The 24,868-nt window shown below is 39.7% G+C and overlaps 1 protein-coding gene across 5 annotated transcripts in view; it reads left to right on the forward strand.

The window, feature by feature from the left end:
• The window catches only part of FILIP1 (filamin A interacting protein 1), a 131,737-nt gene extending 107,854 nt beyond the window's left edge, over nucleotides 1-23,883 (forward strand). For 3 of the 5 annotated variants that reach the window (XM_042454727.1, XM_042454737.1, XM_042454747.1), the window contains 2 exons: nucleotides 11,758-11,984; nucleotides 23,039-23,883. In XM_042454727.1, the coding sequence (XP_042310661.1) occupies nucleotides 11,758-11,964 (207 nt within the window). In that variant the 3' untranslated portion in view covers nucleotides 11,965-11,984; nucleotides 23,039-23,883. Of the gene's footprint in view, nucleotides 1-5,356; nucleotides 5,451-11,757; nucleotides 11,985-23,038 lie in introns of those variants that run through there. The other 2 variants (XR_006102479.1, XM_042454758.1) reach the window with 2 other exon arrangements.
• Nucleotides 23,884-24,868: the final 985 nt, after the last annotated feature.

Below are 24,868 nucleotides of genomic sequence, written 5' to 3' on the forward strand. Positions count from 1 at the left end.
GTGCTGCCAAGTCTCGTTCAGAAGTCCCACTGTTTTCATTAGGGCTTATTCAGGTTTGCAAAATGTTAGGAAGAATCGAATTAGGGGAATTTAATTAGCTCAAATTTACGAGAGGCGTGTCCTAACAACGCACACAGCGGATCGTGTCCCTATGTGTATACCAGAGGTCATCTAGTCCAACCCCCAAGAAACAGAGACTCCAATGCCAAAGGAAGTGCAATTAAAATATAAACATTTATTAAAGCCACACAACAAAAGGGATCACACACGCACACACACATTCAATGCTAAAGCAAGGGAGGGGGAGAGTTTGGGGGTAAAGGAAAGAGGCACCATTGAAATATTTACCTTAGGAGTCTTCTCCAAAGCAACGGATGTGAGTGATGGGGGATGATGAGACACGGCCACAGAGAAAGGGGAAAGCAAGTGGCAACCACGGTGGCTAGGAGCTGAGTTCCGGCGGGCAAAGCTAACTTAGAGGCCCGAGAGAGACAGTGAGCATTGGCTTAGCTCAAGTGATTTCAGCGGAGCCCAAGGCTTGGGGAACTCAAGCCTGGAGCAGCAGCTCTACAAGCAAGGTTTTGAGGTTTGGAACTTCAGTTCGACAAGCCCAATGAGGGCAGAAATCTAGGTCCTATTTATACTGCAAAACGTATCCTCAGGCAATGGCTACCTGGTGAACAAAGGTCTTAATGGCTATCTTTTGTCTAAGCTGAAACTTACACAAAGAAGAGGTCTGACACTTTCAGGGGAGGACAAATATCTAGATGGCAGAGTTGTTTAAGATAATCACTCGCTCATTAGGAGAGAGGCTACTTCTTTGTCTTCTTCTCTTTGGGCTGCCAGCGAAACATGTAGGGCAACTCCCAGAACTGCTTGCTTAAGGTTTAAATCTACCTTTTTCTGTGACCAAGTCCAGCAAGGCTGGCTGGCTACGTGGTAATGGCGGCTTGTGATGGTGTCAGTCAGGGGTCATGATTTTTGATCACTTGGCACCCAAAATTTATATAAAACCAAACTCGGTAACAATAGGTCTGCTCTTAAGTAATGCATAAGAAACAAGCCTGACTTGTTTGTGACCATGCTTTTCAAGTGGCAAGATCATTCCTGGATTTTGATACTTTATCCTAGAGAGAGAAAAAAAAACAACCCCCCCCCCCCCAAAAAAAACCCATAGCTTCTATACATAGCATGCCATGGGTAAGATTAGACTAGAACCGCTCTCCTTATGTGCTGCTGCTGCTGCTATTAATAATAATAATACAGTCACCCCTCCATTTTTGTGGGGGATCCACTCCAGACCCCTCCCCCACAAAAACAAAAAATCACTGATATAGCAGTGATATAGCAGTCCCTATTGACTCCAATGGTGCTGCGCTTCTGTGTGTGCTTCTGCACACGCACCTCAGGTGTGCCCCCTATTGTGTTGCCCTCCATTTGCCCCTTGCATATTTCTGAGGGATGCGGACTCCAAGTCCACAAAAACAGAGGGGCAACTGTAATAATTTAATTGTTTATAAAGTAAGATATTTTATAAACATCTGATTACCATTTGATGACAGCCCTAAGACAATTTTACCATAGCTTGTTTGTTGTAAGAGCATTATATTTGGGTATGTTTGTATACCTAGATAAATGGATAGAGAAAGATACATCAGTAATATTCAGTGATATTGAACAAGCATACTTCACAGACATAGATTCTCCCTTCTCTCTCCTTTGCTTAGCCCATATGTCCCACCTGTTCATTTATATACTCTGTTTCACTCTGTACTGCATCTGAAGAAGTGGATTTATATCCATGAATGCTCATGCAGAAACAAAATCCAGTTAGTCTTAAAGACACTGCTACATTCCCACCCCACCTCTTCTGCCTTTCCTCTTCTTTTTGCTCTGGTTTTAAAGAGAGTCTTAAAACAGTATAATCAAATATAACAGTTCACTCAGCAATGAGAACTAAACTGACATTTTTGAAAAAGCTAGGGTTTTTTTGTTTTGTTTTTGTTTTTGACATTTTGGAAAAAGCTAGCATATCACCATTGCAGGACAACTTCCATGCTCAGGTCTTAAATGTATTCAATTCTTCGTAACTATCCATCAGTGCAATGCATTTTATGACATGCTTTGGTTCCTTGCTTAGGTGTCAGTACAAGCAGTAACCTTTACGAAGGTCTTTTTAGCTGGATCTTGCATAATCACATTTCAATCTTTTTAACATTAATTAACTTTAGTGAGACATTTCTGCTGATTGGAAAGGAAAACACAGCTAGCATCTTTAATTCACTCTAAATGCAAGTGTTCTGTTGATATCACATTGATTAGATTTAAAAAAAAACTGTGTTGTGTGCATCTGTGAAGGGAAACTGCAGTTTCTAAATCAGAAACAATTTGTGGCAGATTGGAAATAAGCCTTTTTATCCACACGTTAACAGTTGAACTAACAGAAAATATTGCCACCAATGTACCACATGTAAAGAAAGCCAGAGCTGAAAAAGTAATTAGTTAATGGTATAGTTCCAAACCCCCAAAATAATTAATTTGTTTCTGCTACTTTTTAAAAAAGTAGCTAAATTAACTAAATGGCTACTTTTGGTTACTTCTGAAAATCTGAATGGAACGAGTGCTGGACTATATAGGACAACATTCCTATTTATTTTGTAGGAGAAATCAAACATGTTGTCTCTAGCAATTAAAATTCCTGATACAGCAAGTAGTCAGGAGCCCTTCCTGACACGCAAAAACTATGGCAACACTTTGCATATTTTTCTCCATTTTGAGGTTCTTTAGTCTCTCTACTGTTCTTGAGAGAAATAGAAAAAAAAGTTCTAGCACTGTAATTCAGCACTGCTATCCGAATAGGTTTTTTGCATGTCTGTTTGCATCCATGAGTTCTTGCCCTCTACCATTTTTCAATCTTACATAGTCACCTGTTGTAACTATTGTGTATTTATGTGATTTCAAGTTCCTGCTCACTTCTGGTGACAATGAATTTCTCTTAATAAGGGTTCTCTTAGGCAAGGAATACTCAGAGGTGGTTTTGCCAGTTCCTTCCTCTGAAATATAGTCTACAGCACTTGATATTCATTGGTGGTCTCCCATCTAAGTATGAGCAGTAAAAGCGTCTTAACTATAAGGAAGTACCCAAACAATATGGAACCACTTTCCTTTTTTCAGCTTATGAGAATCAAGCAAAAAACACTGAGAACAAAAAAACACAACCAAAATTAGTAAAACAAAGAAAATTATTTTCTCTCATCTCGTTCTCCACAGTGTCCAACAGCACTTATTCCCACAAAAAGAACAGAGAAAAAGAAACCAGGACCAGGAATTACAATGATCAGATACTGTATATCACTGCTTTTCAAAGGGAATTAGTCCCCCCCTCCCCCATATAGCTCACAGAAGTACTATATTTGTGTCCATTAACTACAACTTTTTCATTCCTGGAAACTCACCATAGACTGGCAGCCAAGGGCTCTGGCACTGGTCTGCAGACCACTACTCTGCCTTACATTAAATTCCACCTGCTACATAGTTGTTATTGGTTTTTTTTAGAAATAACATGTGAGGTCAATGAATATATTAATGCTTAGTCTTAAACATTGTATTCCACATTCAAAAAGATAATACTCCATATGCCATTTTTTCCCCAAATTTTCTGAACAACAAAAAAAGTCTTCATGGAAAAAAGGAGGCAGGGTTCTGCCTGCCACCAAATTTTCCATCTCCCCACCACCTCCACAGGCTTTCACATCTTTGTCCCTGACTAGGCTGGTTGTAGTGATGGCAAACTGAATTCAAAAATAAAATTGAGTACTATCCGTTCACCTCTATAGAGGCTTCATTGGAGTTTATCACATGTGAGGAATTCCGCTTAATTTCGAATGAAAAGAAAGTGGGGCCAGAACGCATTCATGTGAATTTGGTAGTTCAGCGAATTTACGTGAATTCAAACTGCATTCAAAATGACTTCCCGTTGCCCAAAAATTGCTTGCCATTGCCCGAAATTGTGTGTGGTAGTCTATCACGCAATAACGTGAAATCCCATGATTGCGTTTGGACTGCTCATTGCCTGAAATTGCATGTGGTAGTCTATCATGTAATAACGTTAAACCCCATGATTGCGTTCGGATTGCCATTGGATTATACTTCCAATTTCCCTTGTCTGATAAACCCCAAAGTGGAATAACTGCATCCCATGGAGAACAGATCTCTCTTCCTTGCAGTTCTTTTTCATATTGGGTATCCAGAGCATAAAATATCAGGTGTTTTGGGGGGCCTGCTGAATATTTGTTTGATTTCCTTGTGTTTCAGCAATATTCTACAGCTTGGATGTAACTCATACTCACATAACTAACTAACAATTGGTTTTTTGTATATTACAATTATAGTTTAAAATATATTAAACTACAATTAAAATATATTAAACTACAACTAAAATACATTAAAAATACATTAAAATGCAGTTAAAATAAATTGTAGTTTAAAATGGGACATGGTGGCTTAGTAGTTAAGATGCTGACAATGACAACTGCAATATTGGCAGGTTGGCAGTTCGATGCCCAAGTGCCATGTGACGGAGTGAGCTCCTGTCACTAGTCCCAGTTTCTGCCAGCCTAGCAGTTTGAAAGCATGCAAACGTACAAGTAGATAAATCAGTAGCACTTTGGTGGAAAGGTAATATCGTTCTGTGCAGTTATGTTGGCCACATGATCACAGAGTTGTCTTTGATAATGCTGGCTCTTCAGCTTAGTAACAGAGATTAGCACTACCCCCTACAGTCGGTTACAACTTGACAGTCATGTCAAAGGGGATACCTTTACTCTTTTTTTAATTTAAAAGGGAATGACATCACTCCTTTGGTGTAACTGTAACTTTTTTGCAGAGCACTCTGGATTATATGGAATAATTTTGAGTGAACTATTAGCCCGTCATAATTCATTGCAGAATGCCACTGGGCGGGTGGAAAGGGAAAGTTGTTCTGTGTATGTATTCTTGCTGGCTAGTAGAAATAATTTTGGCTAATAAGACCAGTCATGATTTGTGGGCCCCTAAACCCCACTGGTTCACATTGATGTTAGGTGTTCAATGATATTTTTCTTTAAACATCCCCCCCTCCCCATGGTGCAGTTGTTTACCCTAGCAGGGCTTGAGAAATAATTTGTATGGAGGGCAGGCCATGGAGGGAAAAACCTGCTTGGCTAAGGCAGTTAGGTTGGAGAAGCTTTTTTGGTGTCCATTAGCCCTGGTTCCTGAGAAGCAGTGGCAGTATAATGTGCAGGAAAACAAATGGCTTTTTCTCCCCTTGCTTCTGCAACTGCCTTCCCAATTGTCCTCTCTCAATCTCTCTGTGAAGGTCCCTTCAGATTGAATGAAATAGAGGGCAGGTTGGCCCTGAAGAGGATTCTGCCTTGGCACCAAACCCTGGTGTTCCTCAAAGGGAATAAGAGGTACCGGCATTCATTCTCCTAATAGATGGTAGTAGGGTGCTAGAGTGCAGTTCCATACTGTGTGACTATCCCGATTTGGAAGGGATAATCCCTATTACTCCTCTGTCATTCCACTTTTTCAACTGCTTTTCAAATGTCCCAGTTTCTCCCTCCTCCTCCCACCTTTGTTTGTCCCACCCTTTGTCTTCCACTTATTTTAATGGCTGCAGATTGAATTCAGACTGCAAAAATAGTCTGACCTCAGTTAACACAGCAAGACAGAGAAGAGGAGAGGGATGGAATCTTCTCCCTCCCATCAGGTCCAGGCAAAAGCAAACTGCTGCAGCTTCTTATGTGTTCTTTCTCATTGGAAACTTTTGCCATCTTGACCATACAATGATGTTGTGTGGCCACATATGTGCCAGTTTTTAATCTGTGGAATGTTGTAGGGTATGCAGTTCACTGCCCCATGAGCTTGGTTCCCTGAGGTGGAATGCTACATCTTGTCTTGTGAGTGTTTTTCTTGCCACTGAGCAGCAAGTGCATTCTGGCCAGAATTCTATTGGTTAGCTCCAGCTCCAGCAGACCTACTGAATCAAGAGTCAAAATATAGGTAAATTCTGTTTATTGAATTATTCCACTCTAGTAGGAAGTAAGAGTGGGATTGAAACCTTTGATGTAACAGGTCCACTACCTAAACAGGCTGGTTCTGTGACCTAGTGACAGTGTTGGTTTAGATTTCAGAATCCAGATGCTGGGAGACGACCCTAGTCATCACACATTTTACCATCATGACATATTACACCCTCTCTCTCTCTCTCTCTCTCTCTCTCACACACACACACACACACACACACACACACACAAATGCAGTATTTTACTATGCTGCTGGGAGGGCTGGAGAAGAGAAGGTCTGGGGCCCACCTTGTGAAAATCAGTTGTATGTGCTGAGGTTAAGGATGTATCGAGTTGGAACTACATTGCATGCTGTGAAAAAAGAAATCCAATTTTAGATGCATGCTGTTAGAAAAGAAGAACATAGATACAGGCAGTATTTGGGCAGCTGAATTAGTCTTGTGGCACCAGGAAAATGAGTGGATGTCTTAGTGGTATATACTAAAGCCTGTTTTGCCTAAAATATTATCCTAGGGTACTTTCATATGACACTATTATAGCAATACGATTCCATTTTCATTGCTGAATCCTGTGGAATCCTGGGTTTTGTAGTTTGGTCAAGGGCACCGGAAGAGCTCCCTGGCTGAGAACTCTACATTTCTCCCTAAACTTCTAATCCCAGGATTCTATTGGATGTTGTCATGGGCATTAAAGTGGAATCATAATATTATAAATGTGTAGTATGAAAAGGCCCCTAAGGGCCCGAATGTACACCGTAGGCAGGCTTTTATCTGGTTTTTTATTGTTTTGCTTTGTGAAGTGCTGTGTAAAGCCTATGGTGCTCTATAAAATAAAAATAAAAATAATAAATTGGCATGCACCCAGCGCTCTTACACAGTCGAGAATTGTAGCAGGCAGGGTAGGGTGCAAGACATAGGTCTGTGACATTGCTATGCAGGGTCCAGTCGAGTCACAAAAATCATGAGTGTGTTTGTGCATTCATTCCTCTGCTAATTGAGGATAACCATTCAAGCATTTGATGAGGTGGACCATTGAGATGTTTTCCCCTGCTGATGTTTCAGTATTAATTCACGGTGCCTCTTCTATGGTGATGATTGAAAAATTTGTAGAGGTGGTTTCATACTTCCTAATAATTACTTTTCCAGTTCGGAATGGAGAAGATGTAACCAGATGGCTGACCTTTTAAGTGTGCTACAAAACCATGCTTGTATATTAAAACAGAGTAATAGATCTATATATGTGAGTTAGATGTGTGTTTGGTCTCTAAAGCAACTGGCCAGCCCCTTTGCTAGTCTTATTTGTTGTTTTCATAATCACAGCCACATGACTTACAGTGAACCATAGATAATGAATTTAAATGATGTAGGATGTTTTATTGTGCTTGGTGCTCTTAAAATGTGTTAACATGTTTATAAATTGTTAAAAACCCATCAGTAATATTTCATTGGAGGGGGCTCAGTTTACAATTCTAATAAGTCAAAGTGATTTGCTCTAAGCCTTAGAGGCTAAGGGTGATATCTGTGCAACAAAAGCTGGATTGATTTATCTGTCATTCCCTTTCCCCTGGGAATCCTGGGAATTTGTAGGAATTTGGGGGTGGGAGGCAGGGATCTCTTCTAACACAGAATTATCAACATCTCACCAAGAAAAAGCATTTTTCAAACAAAGCCTTAGCAGGTAATGTAAAAAAAAAACTGAAGGCACTAGATCCCATCTGATCTTGGAAGCCAAGCAGGATCAGCCCTGGTTGGTACTTGATAGGGGACCACCAGTGAATGTGAGGTAGTGTAGGCTATATTTTAGAGGGTGGAACTGGCAAAACCATCTCTGAGTATTCCTTGCCTAAGAAAACCCTATGAAATTCATAGGATTACCATAAATCAACAGGTAAGTTGAAGGCAAAACATGGGGAGGAGGAATCTAGTGGTAGCTGTAAAACTAACTGATTTATTGAAGCAGGAGCTTTTAAAGATTTCTTCAAATATATTACTGTAAACCAATGTTTGATGCACATCAAACACTGTTGTTTGCAGTTATAAAAAAGCCTAAATCAGTGATGTGGTACTTGTGGCCCTCTTATGATTGGATTCCAGTTCACATCACAGTCAACATGGTACTATGGTTAGGGATGATAAAAGTTGCATTCCAGCAATACTGGGGGACAGCAAACATATATATATATATATATACACACACACACACACACACACACACACACACACACACACACACACACATATATATATTCAAGTAATTTTTATATTAACTAAAAGGCACAGGGGCTTTTAAATGCTTTTTTTGGTCTATGGCATTTCAAATATAGGCTTTTGGGGGCTGCGTTGCAAATTTCAGGTGGTATGGATTTCCAGGTTTAAATACATTCCAGATTGCATTCAGATTCAGGAAGTGTGGCTTTGACAAGCTTTTGGGGAAATGAAATGTGAACTGAATGAATTTTTTAATCCATCCCAACTGTCTAATAAATTGATATCATTCAGTGGCAAGAATTCTGTTATGACATACAAATACGTAAGTGTCAGTTACATATGCAGATGTCCCTTTTCAGGCACAGCAGGGGTTGGTATCCTCCCCCTGCAGGACCCAAACATCCCCCCCTCCTCACTTACTGAAAAAGCCCCAGAAGATGACCCACATGGCTACTTGATGCTTCACAGTGAGAAGGCAAGATCGGAGAAGCATCTGGCTACATCTTCATTCCAAATGTGAAATTATGATATCAGCGCTGAGCCCCCTGAAGGAGTTTAGCAGATCTTAGAACTAATGTCATCATTTTGCATTTTGCTATAGGAATATAGCCAGGCTTTTCTGATTCTGCCTGCTTGATGTGAAGCATGGAATGGCTGTCTGGGGCAATTTCAGTGGCTTTACAGTAATTCAGGGGAAGGGAGGCTTAGTATGGCAATGGAGATTATCAAATGGGGGCTGTTCTGTCCTTGTCCCATCCTTGTCCCATCCTTTCCGCACGATTGTGGGAAGGATGTTCACATGACATCATGCTTATCTGGACATTTGTCCCATCCAGAAAGCACAGTTCACTGTGATTGTGTGAAAGGCTTTCAGATGATGTTGCGCTTATCTTGTCGTTGTCCCGTCATTGAGGTGGAATTGTCCTGGCATTTTGTACTAATGGGAGTTAGTGTTAATACAATTCCACTTCAATGACAGGCTAAGTGCAATGCCTCTGAAACACTTTTGCCCAGTCAAGACAAGGGTGGGAGAAGGATTAGTTATTCTAATTATTAGTTATTCTAATTATTTGGGGAAAGGTATGGAGGGCTTTGTGAAAACTATAAGCTTCAGTTCTGATTAAAACTAGTAACTACTTTTTTAAAAAATGTCTTTATTGAGTTATCACACACATAAAACATAAATCAACACAAACACAATAAATAATCCACATGAAACACATCATATCTCAAGGGAAAAAAACCCCACATAAAAACAATTGCATATCAACAAAGAGTTGATAGGGGGATCAGCCTATGTCATTGTAATTAAGAAAACTTTCTTAATAAAACATAAAAAGAGAATTGATAATACAATCATATCCTTTTCCTTTCTGTACTTTAAAACTGGTAGCTACTTTCTACCATGAAAGAAAGTAATGGGACCACTCATTTTTAATGTAAGCATAGAAATATTCTATAAAAGAAGGCCAATTTTCTTCTGGAACATCAAGTATGTCATGGGATCAAGACATAATGAAGAAACTTGATATAAACATTTGCATCTGTCCATGTAACCCTGTCAGTACTTTGTGCTTGTTTTCAGAGGTGCTGCTATATGTCTCACTTCCTCAAGGGCAAGTAGGGTGTTGAGGATGCAAAAGAGGTCCTTTTCTGCATCAGCATTTCAGTTAACTCCCTTTTTAAAGAGATTAGATTATACTTCAGACTGGCAGTAATGACCCTTAGTCGCATGGAACTTTTCAGTTTATAATGTTGATTTCAGTGTTTATTGGGTTGACTGTTTTCATGCCAATCTTTCTTCCTCTTTTTGTGATGTAGGAGTTACAATTTATTTTTTATTTTGCTTTATTTGGTATATTCCCTCAAGTATTTTGTAGGCAAAGGAGCAAACTATGTCAAATCTCTTCTGTAATTTAAAAGTGTCTGCCTGTTTGTTAGATTGTGCAGATTCAGAGGCCCAGGAAGGTGTTAAAAACATGGCAATAACCTTTTAAATTATTTCATATAAGTAAAAATGAAAATTGGGACATCTGGTGGAGGCTGGGACCCCCAATGTCCCCTGAAAGGCAATGGTGTCCCCCTAGACCCGATCAATTACCCACCACTGATCTAAAAATACCATGGCTGTATCTACACTGCAGAATTGATGCAGTTTGACACCACTTCAACTGCCATGGTGCAATGCTTTGGAATTCTGGGATCTGTAGTTTTGTAAGATATTTAGCCTTCTGTGTCAGAGAGCTCTAGTGCCATGACAAATGACAAATCTCAGTATTCCACAGGATGGAGCCATAACAGTTAAAGAGGTGTCAAACTGCTTTAGTTCTGCCGTGTGGCAGCAGCCAGTAACAAAGACAGCTTTAAAGTTCTGGACTCAGTCCACCAACAATTTTGGGTACAGTCAGCTCTCCTCATTCACTGCAGTTAGGGACACAGGGCCCTCTAGAAAATGGAAAAACTATAAATAACTCCCCACCACCACCAGCCGTCTTTCACATGCACAAAAAGTATGATCTGCATATTCAGCCCACCATGGATGCCTTTGAACCGGCATGGTTCCTTTGCATAACAGAAGTGGACAGCTGGTGGAGCTTGTTGCCACCTTTGTTGCTATTCTACACCATTTTTAATAGGGACTTATAAGCCTTGGCACACATTCACAATCTCATGAGTCTTGCAGTCCCTATTAAAAATGGCATTAGGGAATAACAGCAGTGGCAGCAAATAATTGGTGAATAATCAAATGCACAAAAGTCAAATCCACAAATATGGAGGGATGACTATATCCTCTGAACAAACACATTGAATTTCTGTATTTCTTGCTGTAGAATGCACACTTATGAACCACCTTGGGCCCCATATAGCATATAAATGAATAAAATAAATGAATAAATAATGAATGAACAAACAAACTTTTATCAGATTTTATATTTTTAGCATGGTTAACATCTCAAACATAATTCACACTTCTCAGATGGGCTAATGAGGGGATCTGCATGACGTTGTCTGAAAGTCATTCCGGCAATTGCGTGGGAAGGTCAGGACAGGAACAGGACAAGGATGGGATAACCCCCATGTGATAATCTCCCAAGTATGATATAGGAATGTAGATGATACAGAGAAAGCATAGTGATTTGAGTGATGGACTAAGACTATGGGAGGCCAGGATTCAAATCCCTGCGCAGCTGTGGGAACCCACTGGGTGACTGTGGACAAGTCACACTCCCTCAGCCTTAGGAGACAAATCTCCTCTGAAAAAATCTTGCAAAGAAAATGTTAGAAAAGGGTCACTTTACAGTCACCATTAGAAATTACTTAACAGCACACAACAACAGCAACAAAGGTACTATGAATGAAGCTTTTGTTTCATTCAAATCACAAATCAAGGTTAACAAGGGCAAGTCTGGGTAAATTTCTCAGTACATAATAAAATCAAACTTATGTTGTTGTTTTTTCCTTTTTCCTTTTCTCCTTTCTTGCAGACAGGACAGGATGGGTCATCCCTGAGACCTACACCCACCCGAATCCCTGTGTCTAAAGGTATGAAAGCCGGGAAGCCAGTAATAGCAGCCCAAGGAACAGGAAATCAGACCAAATTCGAGTCGCGGGCCGAGACTCAATCTATGAAAATAGAACTGAAGAAATCTTCAGCCAGTAGCTCTGCCTCCCTTGGTGGGGGGAAGGGCTGAGAGGGCAGTGGCTAAAGGGGGTATGTTGTGCAGGTTTTACTGCTACCGTGGAAATAAGCCCCCGTCTGTATTAATTGTTAGTTTGCAATACTAATCCTGTCTGCTGAAGCTGCCACTTCTAATAATACATGCATGCCTTACTGACTGAATGTACCTGCCTCCTCTTCTTCCTTCTCTGTTGGCTTAAAGTCTCACTTTTCAAAACAGCCCCTATCCAGCGTCTTCTAAAATTGAGATGACATTTAGATTAACATTGTCAAGCAGTTGCTCTACCTTCTCCATTTTTCCCAAAATCACATGCACTGTTTTCTTCCTGAACAAGAAATTATTTTAGTCAGCACTCCTGAGCCACCAAAGTTAGTGCTGTGTCAGAAATGTAATGGAAGTGACCACACTATTAATTTCATTGTGATGTTTCTGAGAAAGAAAGTGGCCATACAGAAACATCTGTTTACATACCCCAGGTGATGTGGCTTTTGGAGAAGGAAGGATTTTTGAGCTAACAGAGCTTTTATTCCTACCCAAGTAAGATTTGACTGAAAACTGAGATCGCTTGAAATAGTCCTATCACTGAGGAATGCACCAAATCTGCAGCAATCAATGTTATATTGTACTTTGTACTTTTTGGACTTGGCAGATTATCAGTGCAATTCAGGCTGCATGGCTGGGTGGAACTGGGATAAAATCTTGATGGCAGGTATTATATTAGAGACTCCACTGAATACAGTGTATTCTGAATATATATATATGTCAAGGTTCCACACATGTCTACCTCAAGTCAAAGCCAAGATCCAGGGAAATCATCAAATAGATTTTGCATCTTCTGCCATTCTTGGAGTTCTTGAATCGTCTTGCTTTTATTTTTTGAAAGCATGTATTAAGAATGAGAATTTGTGTAAATATGATTGATTGCCTGACATTGTGACTGTGTTTGTCTAACAGAATTATGGCTGTTATGATCATTTTCACTGAAGGAAGCTTTGGTGGAATCTAGCAGAAGGAAGTTGACAAGCAAAATATTTGACACTGTCCCCCCCCAGCGACTTTCCCATTTTCTTTCTCCCAACCCCACCCTATAAAGAATCATAGAGTTGGCAAAGACCCCAAGGGCCATCCAGTGCAACCCCATTCTGCCATGCAGGAATACACAATCAAAGCAATCCCAACAGATGACCATCCAGCCTCTGCTTAAAAACCTTCAAAGAAGAAAACTCCATCACTCTCTGAGGCAGCATATGTCACTGCCAAACCGTTCTTACTGTCAGAAAGTTCCTCCTAATGTATAGGTTGAATCAGCTTTCTAGTTGAAGGAAAACCTAGTAACAAATTCTTCTTTCTGAAAGAAAAGAATGTCATACACAGAACACAAATACACCCAGTTACAATAAAAAATGAAGTAGCTGGATTTGTTCACTGAGGGACTATTCTGGGAATCTATTTCACAAAGTAGTTTGGAAAATGGTGCTATGGGTTGCCATTCCACTGAAGACCACTAGTATTAAAAAAAAGTTTAGTGGAGGAGAAACCATTTTCCTTCTTCAGCAAAGTGTTTACAGGCTGAAATATTTGAAACAGTGTTCAGTTCTGGATGGGTAGTTTAGTGTCACCTTCAGTGATAGCTATAAGAAGTCATAGGTTGGTGTCATAAGATTGTGTTCTGACTCACACAAGTTAATAAATGTATAGGTCTTTAAACTACAGCCTATGTTGATATTTCTGTTTACCTCACTAGGCCAATTGTAAGTCAAACAGAAGTAAAAAAGTAACATACTTTTGTTAATATACTTGTGTCATCACATCAGGTTATTCAGTTTTATTTCATATATTATATATAACAACATTTCCTGGGTGGATTATAAACAAAAGAAGGAATAAAATACAATGGAATAAGATAACAGTGGAATAAAATGCAATGCAAAAACAAAAAACACAAAAAGTATATAAAAACATTTTAAAACAGCTGTAAAAGTTTATATTTTTGAGAGAAAACTCTGGTTCTTGCTTGGTGCCCAAAAGATAACTCTGTAGGTGCCAGGTAAGCCTTCTTGTGGAAGAAAGGAGAATTCAACAGATGGTGTATCAAAACTGACAAGGTCCTTTCTTTCAAAGCCACTGGCCTAAATCCCTTTGGTGAGATTGCCATTGTCTGGAGCTCATAGCAGAAACTGATAGGCAGGGCTTCCAAAAAGGCTCCAGATCAATTTTCAAATGGTATAATAACACAGGAAAGCTGCTGAAGGGGTAACAGTAGCTAAAGTGTATATTCTTCTGTTGCACTGTTAGATTCTTAAATGTTTCCCTTATTTCATATGGCAAGGGTTGGCCACAAAATTCTTCCTGCTGTTTACCTATTGTTCCACAGAACTTTCCATGAAACATGTCCACATCGGTTTGAAAGCTGACTTCATACTAAATTTATGATGCTGCATAATTAGAAGTTATTGTTTCTGGAGGCAAACCCTTAAAAACCCAGAAATAATGTGGACTGATAGAAAAAACTGGCTTGACCTAATTTTGTAGAACTCGCTAGCTAGAACAATGACATTCTTTTCAGTGACATAATAGCAAAAAGGGGGGCGTTGCTTTGGCTTCTCCACAGAAATGATCTCCAGTCCTAGAAAGTGTTTGGAGGAGCTACTATAGCAGCACCATGTGTGCCAGAAGCACACTAATTAATAAATATTGTATTAATTGATCTGGATCTTGGTTTTCTCCAGAAGTATACAATAACTCATTTTTCCATTTGAGTTTCCCTGTTCCCTTTTTCTCTCATAGGACCACCATCAGCTACACCAGTGTGTTCACCCTCTTTCTCCCCAGCACCTATCTTCACAATGCTTTGTCCCCTTTTCTACTTCTGTGGTAAGGATGTAGTATAGAACAAGGAACTGCAGTAGCTGCTCCTTTCTGCCATGCAAGTGAATGCTTCTGTATGAAAAAGCAGCCCAGAGAATATTGTCTATAAACAACAATCTTTCTGTTGGTGCAACAAATCAGAGCCTTGCTGTGTGTGAACACCTACCTCTTTTGTGCAGTCCTGTTCCTGGAAGGTGGAAGACAGCTCACTTATATCTCCATTTCCCCAACCATTTCTGTTTCTAAGACAGGGTAAACTGTCAGAAAGGTGGAATGCAGGAATTTGATTTAGCACACATAATTAGCAAAGTGCCTATATAGACGTACCTCAGTTAACAAAGCCTCTCACAATGAAATTAATTTTTAAAACATCTTTTTACACCCATTCAGTCCCCCCCCTTCTTCCTTGTCCTTTGTCTAGGGAAGGTATTTTTTAGCAGCATGGGCACTGGAAGGATAGTGAAGGAGGACTATAGAGACACAGATGCTTGATGTTGAATCACAGTAGTGTGTTTGCAGGAAACAATGCAATAAAACGTGACCTGGGAAAGAATGGGATTCTATTCTCTGTGTGTGTTGTGTGCCTTCAAGTCATTTCCAATTTATGGCAACCCTAAAGAGAACCTATCATGGGTTTTCTTGGCAAGATTTGTTCAGTGGAGGTTTGCCATTGCCTTCCTCTGAGGCTGAGAGCATGTGACTTGCCCAAAGTCACCCAGTGAGTCCATGGCCAAACTGGAAATCAAACCCTGGTCTCCAGAGTTGTAGTCCAGTATCCAAACCACTACACCAGGCTGTTTTTGTTTAGTTGTGTAAAGCTTACCTGGTTTGGTTGTTTCATATCACATGGGCATACATTTTGAATAAAAACAATTGCTAAAACATATTGAACCGCTCTTTTTTGTGTAGGGACCTATCCCTGTTCTTTCCCTGCTGTTTCTGCTTCTGATACCACAGTTTCTATTAAAGATGTCATGCCCAGGAACACACATACTTTGTTAACTGAGGTATGCTTGTAATGGGAGGAAGATATATACTGTACATCTTCTGTCGTGCAATAACATGCTAGAGAATGGTGTACACATCTCTCAGGAAGTCCCTTCTCTGACGGTAGGTCAGGACTTAGTGGCTGAGATCCTGTATGACAGAGCACAGTGTAAAAGTTCAATAGATTGAACTAACATGACATACTTCCTGTGTCACTATTTAGCTGCTACAGCCCGCTCCCCCCATTGCCATTGTGTGACTGGTAGGGAGTAGAGAGTGGCCAGAGAACTGTCTGGCTATGTCCCCATAGCTGGACCAGACTGATGACATTGCCTCCTGAGATCCACTCCATGTCCTCTGGAGGCCTCAACAGGTGATGTAATTCTTCTGTGTCCATCTATGGGGAAATGGCTCTAGGCTTCTACAATCCACCTGGTTCTAGACCAGATACTGAGTGAGGTGGGGTGGTTGCAGTGGCTAAACTATTAGATGGGGTGGGGGCTTTGGTGGTGTGGAGGGGAGAAAACGGGGGCTTAGCTAGGCATACATTGAACCTACACCTGTGTATGTCACTAACAGGATGCAGAGCAAGGTGAGTGGTAATCTTCTCTTAGGTGAAGAAAAAGGAGAGGAGTATGTATGCTTAGGATACAGCTGAAGTGGTGACAAACAATGCTCCTTGCATCTGATGAATCCCTCCCTTTGGGAATCAATGATGCGCCGTTCTAGGCCTGTTCTGTACTGCAGAAACAATGCAGTTTGACACCACTTCATTTGTCATGGCTCCATCCTATGGGATTCCAGAACTTGTACTTTGTTGTGGCACCAGAGCTCTCTGATAGGGAAGGCTAAATATTTCACATTTGTTTCTGTTCCTTGGTTGCACTGTGGCCATGGGAACTCACTTCTTATTGAAGTGAATTATGATTATATGCACCAGTTTGTGAACATGAGCACGTTGTGTTGTGAAGATAGAAGGTCGTATCTTTACAATATGTCACTATTCACTAATGACTTATCATTAATGGTGGGTTCTTGCATAGCCAGTGTGGGTACTGGGCAACCCCTTGCCAATGCAGAAATCCACTGTTAAACCATCCCTGATAGAGAGCCATATAACCTCTGTTTAAAACCTTCCAATAAAAGACAGTCTGTCCCTCTCCAAGGTAGTTCATCCCACTGTCAAACAGCTCTTCCCTTCAGGAGGTTCTTCCAAATGTTTGGTCATAATATTTTTTGTTATTTGAATCTGTTGGTGTTCAGGTGACTCCACTTGTTTGGATATAGGAGAAAGATGTTTTCCTACTTTCAGGGCAAAGGACTGCATGATTTAATTTTTAGAGCAGACTGCCTCCATTGGAAGTGGAAAACTAAGCATACAGTTACAGGGACTTTTCAGTGGGTGCTCCAGACATAAAGATAACTTTTCCAAGTCCTGCTGTCTGTGTATATATTTAAAATTTTCATCAAATTCCTCGTGAATTCTTAACATTGTTGCTGTCGCAACGTAGGCCATTGTTGCAGCTACTTGGAGCTTTAAAGTAAGAGGGAGTATGATGAATTAAATGCCATGCTTATCTGCTTCAGTGCCCTTTCAAGCATAACTGAGGTTGTATTAATTGCAATGTAAAGACGTCACATTTGCATTGCAAAACACTGGAAACTAACACACTCCTTTGTTTTAACTGGCTTCATGGCACAGGCTGTTGCAGTTAGGATGACATTTTCCATGCTTTCATTGCACATCAGCTGCTGAAATTTTTGAGCTTGATTGGAGCTGTCATCTGCTAGCAGTGAGATCATCTTTTGGGGCTTATTTTCATTGAGGACCATGTTTTTCTTTCTCAAACTACTGTAATTCCCTTAATCTTGACTGAGCTTTCATAAGAATGTGAGCTAATGTGGTACAATTTTAAAGAAGCTGACTTCATTTTAAAAGTATCTTACTATATGGTCTGTGTTCAGCTTTGGGGATACTGTATATATGTATATATAATGTCTAACAATGATACACTTTGCTAGCATTCTCATAAGACAAGATTTTATTGTTCACACATAGAGGATGCAATCCAGAATTATATGTGTTTTCTGTCTCAGGATTCCACACAGTTACTACCTTGAGCAAACACATAATAATCTAAATTTTAAAGATATCTATCCAGAGATAACCATGTTGACTATGCAACAAAGCATAGCCATATTACAGACAAACAAACAAACATTGTAGTGATACTTTTATTTGACCAATCAGAAGGCACATAATACATTACACAAATTTTGAAAGTTCTGTGATCTCCCTCCCCATCATCACCTTTATTACTCTAAAACGTTTTAACACCCATGCTTGATGAAAATGATTGTGAGCTTTGAAAACTTGTGTAATATGTTTTGTGCCTTTTTATTGGCTTCATAAAAGTATCACTGCAATTTATTTTTTCAATTTTGCTAAATCTTAAAGAGAATTTTATTCACTCAGTGTGTCTTGATCATTCTTGGACTCATACAAACTGTTCACAATATTTATATTCAAGGTTAGAGTTTATTAGAGTTGCTATTTGGAGGTCAAACAGCTTTGTGCCAAAGATATCCTGTTGTGTTGGTTGTAAAGAATAGGATATAAACCACAGGTTTCTCCTTGTGTGTATACTCAGAAATGTGCCTTCTGTGAATATTAACAGATTATGCTCCTGCTCTGGTTAGGTCTGAATCAAGTTAGAGCAGTGCCATCTCGTGGCAATTGTCTATAATAGCTAATATTTAAAAATGAAAATATACCAGAATTTATTATTATTTGCTGTGATTTATGGCACTACCTTTTCATAGTGGTCAGATTGTGTGCTCCTGTGAGGCAAGAGGCTATGCTGCTTGTAGCAGTGCTGCTGGCAGGGTTTCCCATCTCAAACAGGCTTTTGCCGAGGAGCCAGACTAAATGTGCAAACAGTTACTGAGCAGCAGTAGTAGTGAAGGATCTCAGAGATGATAGTGGCACCATAGCTAACACTTCTTAGCAATGCACAGAAGACGACACCGGTAAACTTCTTTATGAAGATCTTTTACCATGAAAAAATCAAGCTGAGACAACTAAAATGAGAGAGTACCAGAAGATGAGACGGGAGTCAAATGGTACTCATGGGACACAGCAGAGGATAACTACAAGTAGCACTGTAGCTGATGGCGCAACTGGACTCAAGCCAAAAGGATGTTCAGCTGCTGACATGCACAGAGGTGAAAGGAATGCCCAAAGTTACACAATACATGGAAACATGGAATGTGAGAAGCATGAATGTGAGAAGCTGGACATAGTAAAATAAGAAATGGAACACATAAACATTGCCAAACTGCTATTGGGTAAGCAGCTAAACTGGACAGGGATGGGACATTTTGCATCTACTCAGGAAATCAAACTGTAAAAAGAAAGAGAGTGGCATTCATAGTGAGGAGAGATGTAACAAAAGCAGTCAAAGGATATACTACAAAGTCTGACCAATAATATCAGTAAGACTACAGAGAAAACCCATCAATATAACCATAAGCCAAGTTTAAGCTCCAACTACAGAAACAGAAGAAGAAGAAATGGAAAAAGTATATGCTGGAGTCCAAGAGGGAGTTGATCACACACCCAAACAGGACTTCTTGTTCATCAGAGGTGACTGGAATGCCAAAGTAGGCAAAAGAGCAGAATCAAAGATTGTAGAAAAATTTAGCATAGGGTTAAGAAATGAAGCAGGGGAAACACTGCTTAAATTTTGCTATGTCCACATTTTGTTCATCACAATCACATTCTTCAAGCAGACAAAGAGACAACTATACACATAGTCATCCCCTGATGGCCAATATAGAAATCAAATAACTGGAAGCAGATGATGGGGATGCTCCACTCTCTCTGCAAAAGGTTACCAATTAGCAAAGGGGTCAGGCAAGATTGAATGTTATCACCCTGTTTGTTTAATTTGTATGCTGAACATATAAAACATACAGCAGGATTAGACCCAGGACCCTATCGCATGGGTTAAAAGAGCGGCTTACCTTTCCTGAATTCAGTGTTAATTCAGGAGGCAGCCAGTTCTGATCACACCTAAATCGCTGCTGAATCACTACCTGAGTCTGTTGCGGATGCAACCAGGGTTGTCTAAGCCACTTCCGCAGCCATTTTTAGAAGTCAGAAACTTCCCAGGTGGTGATTTAGGTATGATAGGAACCAGCTACCTCCCAAATTAACACTGAATTTAGGAAAGGTAAGTCTCTTGAAACCTGTTTGAAAACTGTAGTTCTTAAAGGGAAGGGCTACTTAATTATATCTGCAAGGTAAGTATGAACTTTTGGTGGCAGCATACTGTTCCTGACACTGAAAAGTACTGTAAGTGTTGAATGCTGGATCCAGCAAGAATTGATATTTTGAATCAAAAGTAGAAGATGATAAATTTTGTTGTTGTTACATGCCTTCAAGTCAGTTCAGACTTATGGTGACCCTAAGGCAAACCTATCATGGGTTTTTCCCGGCAAGATTTGTTCGGAGGAGATTTGCCATTGACCTCCCCTGAGGCTGAGGGAGTATGACTTGCTCAAAGTCACCCAGTGGATTTCAAGGCCAAGTGGGGTAATCGAACCCTGGTTTCCAGAGTCACAGTCCAACATTCAAGCCACTACACCAGACTAGTTCTCAGAGAATAAATGCATTGAGATAAAAATGTACTTTGAATTATTAGACAATAATTTCAAGACAGTCTGGAGTAGAAAGTGTTAGATAAGTTAAACGTTCATAAATTTAAAAGATTAAAAACGAATTATATAGCACATTTCAGACTAAATGAAAAAAAGACTTTACTAGTATAAGCTTTTGTGGACTGCAGTTGATTTCCTCACATTCATGTAGAGAAGCCTCTGTGGACAAACATATGTGCCAACACCAAGGGAGAGGGGAGGGTGAGATGTAATAGAAAAGCAATAGATTTATGTATGGTGATGGTGTCAAAGTTAAAGGGGACAAAGACTTTCGGTTCACAACAAAATGAGACACTAAAAATATGTCTATGTAGAATACTGAGGGCCACTGCATATATCTGTTTAGAGGTTGAGTAAGTGCAAGTATCTCTAATGTTGTGGATAATGTTATTAGGCACTGTGATGTAAATGACTGAGTAGATGTGGGGACAAGAGTTGACATCTCTGGCAAGGTTTTGTTCTTGTTTTCCTATCCATATTATGTGCCCTATTGTAGATGGGTGCTGTCTGTAAGCAAGTAAAGATCTGTTACCTAGAACTCTTGAGAAAGTAGTGTTTTCTCTCTCTCTCTCTCTCACGAACACACATACATACCCCCCCCAACACACACACTATTGGTATATATGTCTGTCCACAAAAACTTCACTCCATGCACCTAACATCTAATATCTTCCTGAACTTTATCTGTCCTTGAGCGAAAGAGAAAAAAAAGAAGGGCGCTTAGAGCTTCTACTGGAGGAAAAGAGTTATTTCCGGATAAAATGTTGAAATATTAATATATATGAATGTGTGAATGAAAACATTCACATTAAACAAACAAAATATTTTATTCATATACTGTGTCAAGCGGGGGAGGGAGGGAGGCGTCTGCATGTACATATATAAAGTGGGTCAAAATGGTGCAAAGCTTGAGAACCACTGTGCTACAGGATTCCTTTTTATCTCCTTAATTTGTGAGTTTATATGCTGAAACACCTCAGCGCAGCTATGTCTTCAAATACTAAGTTCGTAAGTTAATTTATTGCAAGGAAAAAACGATTTTTGGGATGAAATTTATATACACCTGTAGTCAAATATATTCAGGGTGACCAGATGTCATAGCCACAAAGGAGGACAAGGCACCACAAAGTGGAGGACATTTAAGAAAAATGGAAGACATGACCAAACAAAAGCTCAAAACACTCCCATAAATGTAAAGTCATGCTTCCTAGTCAGGCCCAAAATGGAGGACATTTTGAAATTCGGAAGGTTTAAATGCAGGACATGTTCTGGAAAAGGAGGATGCCCAGTCACCCTGCACATATTGAACTTGAACGAAGCTTGTTTTAAAAACTGAAGACATTATTCAGTTTACTGTTCAGTGCTCATACATACAAAATCCTAACAGAATTCAGTCCCTCACCACTGTTATCTACGTGTATTTAGATGGTACAGCAGGCTATAGAGGGGAATGAGACGTGTCTCAGCCCTGTGCAAATTGCTTCTGAGTGACTTGCATTGGCTTCAGAGGAGGGCTAATGATATGGGAAGTATGCATGGACCTTTGATTGATCCTAGTGTTATCTGTTCAGGCAGTGGAAAAACAGGATTCTACTGTATCCTATTCTCTTCACATAAATAGACAAAGTTTGTTGCTGTGTGCCTTCTAATAGTTTCTGATTTATGATAACCCTAAGGTGAACATATCATGGGATGTTTTTGGCCAGATTTGTTCAAAGGGAGTTTGCCTTTGTCTTCCTCTGAGGCCTAGAAAGTGTAACTTGCCCAAAGTCGCCCAGTGGGTTTCTATGGATTCCAACCCAGGTCTTCAGAGTTGTAGTCCAATGCTCAAAACTACTATGCTACACTGGGTCTTTCAGATAAGTTTAAAGTTGTCCCTCCACATTTGTGGCTTTGACTTTTGCAGATTTAACTATTTGTGGATTTGATCAATATGTTCTCTCTAGGAATGTCTAGATTCCCCCAGTGCACTGCTGTGGTCAACCTCCGGCAAGAGGTGACCATTGAGTTGTGCTGGAGGACTGAGAGATTCCTAGAGAAAATACTTCTCTAGACATTTTTAGGTCCATTCTGTGCTCAGCTTTTAGTGGACGTTGACCATAGAATTGCACTAGAGGACCTAGAGAAGTGTTCTCTCAGGGGGAAAGGTATTTTTTATTTGTGGTTTTTTCCCCCACTTTCATGGGGGGGGGAGGTTCATGCGCCCCTAACCCCAGTGAATGAGGAGGGGCCACTGTATCCCCCCTCTATTAATGCATCATGTGGTGTGATCTTAACATGAAGATACAGTGTTCTCAGCTCTCATCTTGGTTCTCAATCTCTCCTTTGACAGTTTCTTGATTTAGGTAGTTCTGCCCTGTCTTACTTGTTTGGAGTGGCCATTTGAGGTGTATGTAATGTAACTGGACTAGTGGTGATATTAAAGAATTAACAGTATGGGGTCCTCATCGCTTTTCATGTTTTCCCATGGTAACAGTCATTGCTTTGCTATGTTTTTTTCTTCCTTCAGAGAGCATCATTATCCATCAGTTACGCATGAATGCAAGATGAAACACCATGGCCACTCCATTCTGGACATGCACACTTCCTCTCCACGCTGCTTGGTTGGATTATTTCTGAAGCTCCACGTCTGTCACTGTGATCTTCCATGCTACTGATCATGTATGGAAGGATTTTACTGCTTCCATTGCAATATGGGGAGGTGGGGGGGAAGAGAGTTGTGCAGATTTTAATTGTGTGTTTTTTTAAAGAAACAATGTGTTTGATGATTTTTTTAAAAAACTAGATGAAAAAGAGAACCACATCTCCTGTGCCAGTTTCACTCTAACTTTGAATCGATTGGCACCTGCTTGACTTTTGTTTGATGTTTCCTACATAATTTATTTTTATAATACACTTTGTAATGCAGTGTTTTTGTTATGTATTTCCCCCAACTTTCTGACTTGTAGAATAACACTGTCAAAACTGCCAAGTGCCAATGTGCATATTTTCTATTGGACTTTATGGACATGTTGACTTGACCTCAATAATGGCACCTTTTCAACTTGCCACAACATTGCTTAGCCATAATGTGACTGTGAGATTAGTTGCCCTGAAGACTGCTTTGTGAGACAGTATTATAGTGGGTTTTCCCCCTTGCACTGTATTGTGGGTTAATATAAAACTGAATACCAACAAACCAAAGCCTTGAAACTGTATTAGAATTGAGAATCGTTTTAAAATCTTGTGTGCTGATCTGTTAAAACAAAGCTCATATCATGTGTGATTTTACATATACCTGTACCAAAAAAAAAGAGAAGGTTCCTTTTTATCACACTGTAATAAATAAATTTTCACAAATGTGCAACACTACTATGGTGTCTCAGTTATACCTTTATGGTAAAAAAAAAAATTCTAAGCCCATATTGCCAGTTCACACTGACAAGATTTATTTTTGGCCTGATTCCTTGTGGGTCAAACACTGACCTGGCAGAGTGATTATTAGTTCAGTCCTGTACAGAGTTTGGTGTCCCTAAAGTTGTTGATTTTTCTGGACCTAGGCACATCTGTTAGTCTCAGACTAATAATAATAATAGGATTTATTTTTTATTTATAGACAACAAGTGGGGTTCATATTATCAAACTCCACATTGCCATTTGCAAGTGGAGGGCATACAAATGTAATATTTATACATAGAAAGAATTTCAGATCTGAAATAAGCAATGCAGCACTGAAGGCAGTGGCTGTGATTTAATAAAGTTTGTGTATGATCTTAAATTGGTTCTGCACATGTTTATCAGTATTCTGTCAGTTTCTCCTTCTTGCTACATTAAATGCCATCCCTGAAGGCCACTCGCCCCTTAGTCCTTTTTTTTTTTTAATGAGCTGAAATTAGAAAGTTTGTGAGAAAAGCATGCACATTCCTCAGGACTCCACCCTATATTTATTTGTGCACTGTCATTAAATGCACACTGAAGTTAATATAGAAATTCTCCCATGTTAATACCAAAACATCTAATTAAAGTCTAAACTGGTTTATGCCACTGTGACTGCTTTTAAAATGTGACACTGTGCCTTACTTCTTGATATGTCAGTAATATATTTTAAATGGAATCCATAATTATCATTATGAGGGCCAGACTCAGCTTTCCTCTGCCCTCTACCACCCACCCCTTGCATGGCTTTGGGTCTACAGTACTGGTGAAGTTTTGTGACAATCCTACGGCAGTTGGAATTGCGTATTCAATTAGATGCAATCCCTATATCATTAAATGACATTCAAAAATAGTTATGTTTCTAAATTGTCCCCACCATCTACAGCCATGTTAGACTTCTGTCAGTATGTATGCATGCACATGC

This window comes from Sceloporus undulatus, chromosome 1, assembly GCF_019175285.1.
Source record: "Sceloporus undulatus isolate JIND9_A2432 ecotype Alabama chromosome 1, SceUnd_v1.1, whole genome shotgun sequence".
Taxonomy (NCBI): Eukaryota; Metazoa; Chordata; class Lepidosauria; order Squamata; family Phrynosomatidae; genus Sceloporus; species Sceloporus undulatus.